Source organism: Geospiza fortis, unplaced genomic scaffold, assembly GCF_000277835.1.
Source record: "Geospiza fortis unplaced genomic scaffold, GeoFor_1.0 scaffold2, whole genome shotgun sequence".
Classification (NCBI taxonomy): Eukaryota; Metazoa; Chordata; class Aves; order Passeriformes; family Thraupidae; genus Geospiza; species Geospiza fortis.
In genome coordinates, this window is record NW_005054366.1 from 3254398 (window position 1) to 3263825 (window position 9428).

At 51.9% G+C, this 9428-nt stretch overlaps 2 protein-coding genes across 2 annotated transcripts in view; one reads left to right on the top strand and one right to left on the bottom strand.

Annotated features, from left to right (window-relative positions):
- The window catches only part of SPG11 (SPG11 vesicle trafficking associated, spatacsin), a 27838-nt gene extending 25415 nt beyond the window's left edge, over positions 1–2423 (top strand). The window contains 3 exon segments of the mRNA XM_031059667.1: positions 29–156; positions 591–742; positions 1275–2423. Of these exon segments, the coding sequence (XP_030915527.1) occupies positions 29–156; positions 591–742; positions 1275–1458 (464 nt within the window). The 3' untranslated portion in view covers positions 1459–2423.
- EIF3J (eukaryotic translation initiation factor 3 subunit J) overlaps positions 2106–9428 on the bottom strand; it is an 11466-nt gene continuing 4143 nt past the window's right edge. Inside the window, exons 2-7 of the mRNA XM_005424303.3 lie at positions 6251–6308; positions 5934–6025; positions 5411–5525; positions 4443–4601; positions 3415–3488; positions 2106–3102 (exon numbers count right to left, since the gene is read on the bottom strand). Coding sequence (XP_005424360.1) covers positions 2974–3102; positions 3415–3488; positions 4443–4601; positions 5411–5525; positions 5934–6025; positions 6251–6308 — 627 coding nt within the window. The 3' untranslated portion in view covers positions 2106–2973. The remainder of the gene's footprint in view (positions 3103–3414; positions 3489–4442; positions 4602–5410; positions 5526–5933; positions 6026–6250; positions 6309–9428) is intronic.

Sequence of the window (9428 nt, forward strand, 5' to 3'; positions counted from 1 at the left end):
GCCTCGTGTGGGGGGCGGGCGCGGCGCGGCCGCCGCCAGACGCGGCTCATCACGCTCCAGCTGCACTTCCTGGGCTCGGGCCAGAGCACCAGGATCATCAACCTGGGCAGGCAGGAGCTGCCAGGAGCCATCCTGGCCTTGCCCAGGTTCTACCAGGTGAGCTGGGCTCCCTCGGGGTCCTCCTGTGCCTGCTACCCAGGCCTTATATCCCGTGGGATGGAGGGACAGGACACAGGGAATGGCTTCCTGAGGGGTTTGGATGGGATAATGGGAAGGAATTGTTCCTGGGAGGGTGGGCAGGCCCTGGCACAGGTGCCCAGAGCAGCTGTGGCTGCCTCTGGATCCCTGGCAGTGCCCAAGGCCAGGTTGGATCAGGCTTGGGGCAGTCTGGGATGGTGGAAGGTGTCCCTGTTCAGGGGCTGAGGAAGGTTCACAGTGCTTTGTTCCTGTATTTCTCTGCTGTATTTGTTACCCTGTACTTCACAGCTGCTCTCAAGAACAGCAGCAAGGGGTGGGTCGAACAGAAGCTCCCCAGTTCTCAGTGTGGAACGTTCTGTGCCATCCCCCTCCTGTTCCTGCTCTCCCTGCAGGCAGCCATCGTGGCCGAGGCCTACGAGTTCCTGCCGGACTGGGCTGAGGTTCTGTTCCAGCAGGTGATCACCAGGGGGGACTTTGTGTACCTGGAGGAGTTCCGGCAGCAGCGGCCGCTGCGGCCCGGCCTGTTCGAGGAGGTGGCCAAGAAGTGAGTGAGGCTCTGCAGCTCTACCTGCACAGGGCCCCTGAGAGGGGGGGAAAGGGTTAAACTGTCCAAGCTGTTACGGGGACTTGAGGTAGAATTCCAGAGTGGTTTGGGTGAGAAGGGACGTTAAAGCCCACCCAGTGCCACCCCTGCCATAGCAGGGACACCTCCCAATGTCCCAGGTGCTCCAAGCCCTGGCCAAGCTGGCCTTGGGCACTGCCACAGCTGCTCTGGGCACTCTGTGCCAGGGCCTGCCCACCCTCCCAGGGAAGCATTTGTTGGTAGGCTTGGTTCCTGGCACAGCATGGAAGTCACTCTGATCCAGCCTTGTCCTTGAGCTGGACAAGGAGGGAGCTCAGGGCTGGGCAGAGCAAATCCTTAAAATGAATCAGAGCAAATAAACCACCAGGAGATTCAAGTGTAGGTATCAAGTACGACCTCTTGTTGAAATGTCATTCTAGCAGGCCCAGAGCAAGAGTCTCAGGGGCCTGGGGAGGTGCTGTGTCTCAGTTCCATGTGCAATTGATTGTTGCAGGGTCAAACAGCAGCACGCCCCTGCTGATGCTGTCCTGAGGAACCTGAAGCGGTTCCTCACCCACTGTGAGGACATCTACACCTACTACAGGCTGGCCTACGACCACAAGTTCTATGATGTGGTGAACTCCCTGCTGAAGGACCCTCAGACTGGCTGCTGCCTCAACGACCTCTTATCCAACTGAATTCCAGCTGAATCCCAGCCTGGAGCACAGGCTGCAGGCTCACTGCTGATTTACGCTGATTTTATCAATGGGCTGCTCCCAGGGCTCTCTGCTGCTCTGTAAAAATCACTCCAGAAAACTGCACAAGGTTGTAAGTAGTTAAATGCTGACTGTGTTAACCTAAAATTGTGTTTTGTATAATAAATCTTGTTTATAAATTACTTGAGTCACCAGCAAACACTGACTGGCCCAGGTGGGGGGGGTGAAGCAGGGATCCAGCAGCCCTTTAAATCAGAGGCATGGGGGAGGGAGGAGCCCAGGAATTGTATCCAACGAGGCTGAAACAGGTGTGCAGAATGTCCAGGCAAAGGGGGTAGAATGAGCAGAATCACTGCAGGTTTCAGGTACCCAATAGAATAATGTCTTCTTTGAGTCCAGTCTGATTTCTAAAATCTTGTACAGCCTTAAACAGCCCATTCCTAATTCTGCTCTCTTGGAGTAAAAGAAATAATCAAGTGCAAATGTATTTTTACGGTTATTAAATATAAATTCCTTTCCAGGCCCAGGCCGTGGGCAGACTCCCAGCACAGCTCAGCTTTGCAACTCTCCCTCTTCAGGTATTTTTCCTGTCAGGCCCCAAAAAGAACTCTGCTCCAAGGCCAGCCTGGTGAAGTCCTCAATAGTGATTTTTATTAAATTAGTTGCTTTATAAAACATTGCAGATGTTGTAATTGTTAACATAACAATTTGCCCAACTGTAGGAACTGCTGCAGTTTGCTAAGCAAGTTTGGTTTTTAATGAAAGAAAACGGCCGAGTTGTGAGAGACCCACCACAACCCAGGAGAGCCCCAAGGAATTCATGTGGCTTGGTTTTTCTTTTTACACTTAACCCCTTAATTAACTGTTAAAGAACACCCAACCCAGACAGCTGCATTAGTAGAAATTTAAATGAATGGAACTAAATAAACTTCATCCTTGAGACACAAGTGGGTTTTGCCTTGCTCTGCCCCACCAGGTGCTGTTCAGGTGTCAGGCTCTGGAGCAGTGGCTGTCCCAGGGGACAGGCTCCCAGGTGCAGTATTCCACACTGAAGTTAGCAGTTCCCTTCCCAAAATACTGAAATCCTCAAGCTCTAACTCAAGACAAAGCAACTGGAACTCTACGTGCACACCCTGCCCTTGCTGCAAACTGCTCTTGCTCAGCCCTGGCCCTGGAGCAGGGACAGTTAAGGCCATGTCATGGAGCTGTGCTGGTTATAATCCTTCACCTTGTTCCAATTCCTTCCCGATTTAGTGGCTGTTGCTATGATTAGCAGCAGTGCCCATTATCAGAATTTTGGGTTTTTAACTGCAATTTACAGACCTCTTCCGTTCTACCCCCGCCCGGAGCTTCCGCCCGGACCCGGCACCTCCAGCCCCCAGCACACAGATACTGCAATTCTGATTGTAGCATTTGGCAGAATTTAGAGGAAGAAAGGTTGTGCTACATGTTTAAGGGATTATGGGCAACAGAAAGACAACAGAAGGGAGATAAATGTCACATGAAGTCTTCAAAGTCTTGTACGTACTCGCCGTCGTAGCCGCCGTAGTCGGCCAGGTCGTCTTTCATCGTTGCCTTCAGCCCCCCGCCAGGCACAACACCTTTTTTCTTCTTTTTGGCTTTATTCTGTGCCAAGAGGACCAGGGTGGTTATTGCACAGGCCCAGAGCTCTGCCATTCCCCCAGCCAGGCTCAGCCCAGTGGCACTGAGCAGCCACAGCCCCTGCACTGAGCGTGGCCCTGCCGATGGTTTCCACCCCACACATTTTCTCTTCCTAGGAAAGCTGTGACAGTTCCAGGTGTCCCCAGCTCCCTGCACCACAGCCCTGCCCCCCTTTGCCTTTCATCCTATTTCCCCTGGACTCTCAACAAGTAACTAATAAATGCAGGGGAGCCCCAAGCAGGGGCTGTGATCCCTGAGGAACAGCCCCAGCCTTACCTTCTCTTGTTTTTGTTTTTCACTGCATAATACTGTCAGAGTGTTTGTGATCTTTTTCAAATCATCCACCTCCACTGCATCAGGGAAGAAAAAGGAAAAAAAAAAAGATTCCTTATCAATTTTGTTCTTATAAGGCAGTTAAGTAACATCCACAGTCTCTAAAACTAGAAATAAGCATTAGTGTAACTATGGGCGATTACTTGATTTAAATCAGCAGAACACAGAGTGGGTGGTTCTGGTCCTTACAATCCCAACAAAGATTCCAGCTGGTTCCTTGGAAGCCTGAGCCTTGTAGAAGGTAAAACTTGCAAATAAAGTTACTGAACACAAGGGTTTTATAGAGACATTTGAACAGTAAAATACGGAGACAGTAAAATACAGTAAAATGTAACAAAAGGAGCACTGGATTAACAAAAAATGATTACGTTTATGGTGCAAGAGGCTGGCAGTCCCTCCTGTTAGGAGCTCTGGAATCCCTGAGATGGAAGCTGCCAGCTGGGATGATGGATGTACCCTGCTCCTCCTGGGATCGAGTTACCCCTCACTGAAGGACAACTGGGTACAGGACAGGGAACCATCCCAGCCACTGCTCCAGCCACCAGGGCACTGGGAAAAGGAGTTTAAATTACTCATCTCTGTATAGTAACATGCTGAATTCCAGAACGGTTAATCTGCAGTTCCAGAATTACATGATTTTGTAATAGTTTCCCTCTAAATGAGGTACTCAAATTATCTGCCTCAGAAAATTTACTCCTATTATTATTTTAGAAATGGCTTCAAGAAAAACATGCAGGGTTTAGATCAGCATAAAAATTCACACTTTTTAGAGAACTGTCTCTAACCACCGTGCAGAAAGAGCACTCCTGCACGAGGAGAGGATCCTTAGTGGAGTTTGTGGGAATGGAATCAGGTCAGTGCCTCATTTAGTACAAACTAACAGAGCAATCCCCTCTGAGCACTATCACAGCACGTTTTCCACTCCAGCTGCAGCCAGCTCTGGCAGCAGAGCTGGGGCTGTCTGCACTTACAGGAAATACAGACGTCCCGAAGCAACGCTTCCAAAAACCCGGCGTAATGTAAGGACTTCTCGTACTGTGTGATCTTCTCCTTGAGCAGCTTCCCAAATTCCGTGAAGTCATCTTTTGAAGAGGGGTTCATGGCATCTATTCCACAAGTGCTATTTACACCTGCAGGGACAGGCAGGGCTGTTACACAGAACATGAGCTGTGAGCCCTAAAAGGGGGCCCGGCTCCCACCTCCCTGAGCTCTGCTCCCCCACAGCCAGGGCCCATCCCTGGCCTTACAGGAAGGAAGGAAGTTTGCTGCAAAACTCAGGAATTTCATAGAATCCCTGAATGGTGTGGGTTGGAAGGGTTAGGACCCCATCCAGTGCCACCCTGGCAGGGCAGGGACACCTTCCACTAGCCCAGGCTGCTCCAAGCCCATCCAGCCTGATGTTAGGCAATTCCAGGGATCCAGGGGCAGCCACAGCTACTCTGGGCACCCTGTGCCAGGGCCTCCCCACCCTCACAGGGAACAATTCCTGCCCAATACCCCACCTAACACTGCCCTTTGTCAGTGGAAAGCCATTCCCCCTTGCTCTGTCACTTGTCCAAAGTCTCTGCCCAACAATTTTTGAAGCTGAGTCAAACTCAGTAATTTGACCCAGCTACTCCTGTTCTCTGGACAACCTGCAACAGGAAGCCCCTTTTCCGTCAAATAAACAATTCCTGCCTCAGCCTCCTGAGTGCAGAACTCAGCTGGTTCTTTGCAGCTGTGCACACCCCCCAAGCTCTGTGACAACCTCCCCTGAGCAATGAGCTGAATCATTCACCATAATTAAGGAAACTCTTCCAGTTTGAGGAATGCTGCTGTGCATCAGCATCTTTGCTACTTCTTTGTTCTCAGTGCCACAACTCTGCGTGCTGAGAGCCAAACCCTGCTCATGCTTTGCAGGGTCCCAGGGGTTTATTTATTTCCTGCTGCTTTAACTCACCAAAGGTTTCCTTTGCCAACTCCAGGTCCGACTCCTCTTGTAATTTCTTTAGCCGTAGTTTGTCTGCCAACTGTTCTTCTGGTGTGAGCTCCTTCTGTTCCTCAGGTGCCTCTAACTGCAGGGAGAGCACACAGAGAAGGTGGCACGTTAAAGACATGGTGCCTTCTCCAGAGCCACTGCATCACCTGCTGCTGCCTCGACTCAGGGCACATGGAAAACTGGAACCCACTCCCTGCAGTCCCAATTAATTGTTCATTTCACAAGGAACGGGAAGAGACACCAAACTCCCACTCCTGCCTGTTCCATCACGTGCTGCACACAAAGGAACTGGGATAACACTGATCCAATCACTGGTTAAACTATGCAGGAATTAAAGCTCCCAGGCCCAGATGGGATCACGTACAAGACCTAAGTTTGGTTTATCAGCTAAATCAAGACCTTTTCAGATCTTGCTCAACCTCCAAAAATCCAAATCAAGCCCGCCCTCTGAATTTTATGTGACCCAGAAGAAATCAGGACTTACCCTTTTTTTAAGCTCCTCTTGCTTCTTCTTTTGTAGCTTTTCTTTTTCTTTGATTTTTTCTGCTATTTTCTTTTTTTCTGAAACTTTCGGTTCTGTAAAGGGTGGAATAACAAACACAGCTCTCAGAAGTCTGATGGGTTTTTTTTCCCCTACACAACCACAGAAACACTGGAAGCTCAGCTCCTGGGAGTGAGCAGAGAGTTAAAGACATTCCTGTTAAACCCAGCCCCGCTCAAGTTTGATCCTCACACACCCCAGACACAACCAGTGTCTGTTCCCATGCTGATACAGAGCCAGGGGTTATCTTCAAGTCTCACCTTGTTTTACCTCTGTCTCCTTCACCTCCTCCTCTTCCTCCTCATCATCCCAGTTATCCTGCAAAACAGTGAAGATCCTTTTACAGATACCTGTCACCTCTTCCAGAGCCCACAAACCCACTGATCTACCTGGTATCAGAGTGAGGGAGCCATGGGAGCTGTACCTCAGCGGTTTTTGGAGCTGTCCACAGTGGTTGGGACCAGTTCTTACCATGAAAAAGGCAGATTTTGGTGAAACAGCTTGTGTCAGTCACTACAACAGCCAGGTCACAAACAGTCAAACACCACTGACACAAACAGGACTTTATTCTCATTTCTGGCATTTTGAGACACTGAAAATCCCTGAGGGTGGGTGCAGTACAGCCCTGCTGGAAACCCCCAGCCCAGCTGAAACCACATCAGACCAGGACAGGCTGTTCTGTCCCACAGCACCAGGGCCCCTCTCCTGGGCTGGGAAAAGCTTCCCATGGCTGCAGGGATTTTCTGGGAGGCCCCAGCAGAGGCAGTGGTGCAGAGCCCCACGCTGCACCGGGATGTGCTGATCCAAGCAAGGAGACACCGAGTCCTTCCACCAGCTCACCCCGGATAATTGGCACCTGCAGGGGACTCGGCTTCCCTTCCACATTCCATGGAGCTGACTTGAATTTGGAGCAGCATTATTTTAGCTCACATCTAATTAACTTTGCTACACCCACTGCTTAAACAGCTCCACTCAGCACTGAGGAGCTGCCTCAGCCTCAGCCCGGCCAGGCTGCGAGTCAGATGCAAACTGCAGAGGAAGGGCAGCCTGGCCATGAGGGATTCATCCCTGGCACTGGGATGTCTGGGACACTTCACAGAGGGCACGTGGGCAAGGACTCCATGCCAGGAGACGTGCCCCAACCTCATCCTACCAGCCAGGCCTGGTTTATAACCCAGGGAATTCAGAGTCCTGCCAGCCAGGCCTGGTTTGGTAACTCCAGGGAGCTCTCGGAGGAAGAGCCAACTGCCCCAGTGCAGTGTCCTTGCAGTGATACAGTAATTCCCAGAGAACACATTAATTGCCCAGTATTTCAACACTGTTTCTGTGTCCTTCACGGGCCCAGGGCCCCGGCAACATCCTCCCTGTGGCTGGGACTGGGCACTGGCTCCCAGCTCCAGAGGAGCTCTGGGATGGAGCAGGCACTGCCCTGCTCTGGCTGTGCCAGCCCTGAGTCAATAGATGAAAATTCCTGGCAGCAGGCCTGACTTCTGGGGAACATGTGCTGGGGAACACTGAGAGGAGTTTTGTTACCAAAGGTGCTAATTTTAAACCTGGGAAGTTGACGTTTCCCAAATTAACAGTTACTGCAAGTTCATTACTAAAAAACCTTCCAAAACACAGATCTGCAGATACAAAGCACACTCCACAATGTGAGATGCCTTAGGAAAGCCATGGCCAGAAAACATTTTGTGTGCTGCCACTTTAGACCACGTCATCTCCCTCACGTGGGGATTTCCCCATGTGGGCCCTCGCACTGAGGGATCCAGGGCCTAAGCAGGGGCCTTTGGGAGTCTGGCAGGAAGAGCAAACCAAAGGAAAATAAACCAAAATAAAACACCTTTCCTTGCTGGATCCTCTCTAGATGCAGCTCTGGCACTAAACCCATAATCCCTTGGAAATAGTTAAGCAACTGCATTAAACTACGTGTAGATGTAAAATGTCTTCCCACTGCCAGAGGGCAGGGATGGATGAGGTATTGGAAGGGATTGTTCCCTGGCAGGGTGGGGAGGGGCTGGGATGGAACTCCCAGAGCAGCTGGGGCTGCCCCTGGATCCCTGGCAGTGCCCAAGGCCAGGCTGGACATGGCATGGAACAGTGGAAGGTGTCCCTGCCATGGCAGGGGGGGCACCGGATGGGATTTAAGGTCCCCTCCAACCCAAACCACTCTGGGATTCCATGTGGGGAATGTTTGTTCCTTTATTAAGCAGATAGAGAGACCCCTCAGGTGTCTCCAAGAGAACCACTCTGGTCCAGTTCTCCTGGACACATTCTGTCCAGCAGGAAAGCTCTTCACTTTCTAAGGAAGGAGGCAAAGCAAATGTCTGATCTACAGGTGTCTGCACACACTTGTCAGTCACAGAGCTGTCAATCACACTCACCTGTGCCACTTCCACACTGCCCACACTCATCCCCAGTGCCTGGAGCTGCTGTGCACACACCTGTCCGTGTCCTGCTGCTCTAATGTGACACCTGGGACACTGGGCTGGGGCTACTACTCCATTTAAGAAGGAAAGTTACACACAGAATCACAGAAATTTGGTAACTTCAGGGTTTTTAAAAGATGAACTACTTTTTCCATACTGTTTATGGGAAGAACTCCACCTGAGCCCCAAGACTCGGCACCAAAACTGCTGGCGCTTTTCAGAGATTCTGGTAACAGTGTCCTCAAAACCAACCCTGAGTCCTCACCCAGTGTTACAATGTCCCAGGGCTGGAGGAAACAAAAAGGTCTTTTGTAGTTGCCTTATTCCGCTGACAGAACCCCGGGATGGTTTGGGTGTGCAGGGACCTCAGAGACCACCCAGCTCCACCCTCTGCCCTGGGCAGGGACACCTTCCACTGGCCCAGGCTGCTCCAAGCCCTGTCCAGCCTGGCCTTGAAACCCATCTGGCATGTTCCTTGTGATTCCCGGGCACCCCTTAGCACTGTCCATATGAATATGGAGGGTTCTGTGGCACCACCAGCCTGCCAAGGGAGCCGAGCAGCAGCAAACAGCCTTTGAGGGAGCTCTGCCTGCACAAGCACCGGCAATGATCATCCACATGTTTTATCGCACTGCCGTGCAGACACCACGCTGAAACACGGCAAGACCCTGCCTCGCGGCGTGTGGAGAAGCAGGAAAATCGGGTGGAAAAGACGTGTTGGTAGAGCACAGAAGCTTCTGGTCAGCAGCAGAAGCACCAACACAGCACAGCCGTCATTAACCCCGTCCCGGCGCCACACCAGCGCACCCCGCTCCCAGCGCAGGGCCCGACAGGCTGCAGACAGCGGGGGCACAGCGCCCTAGAGCCTGGGGAGCAGCTGGAGAGCAGCAGGTGGATCCCCCAGAGAGCGGGAGGTGCCGCCCCCGGGGCGCCTGTCTGACCCTCCCTGCGCGGCACGTCCCGGGGCAGCGGCACCGGCCGCGGCCAGGGCGGCTCGGCTCCTCCGGGCATT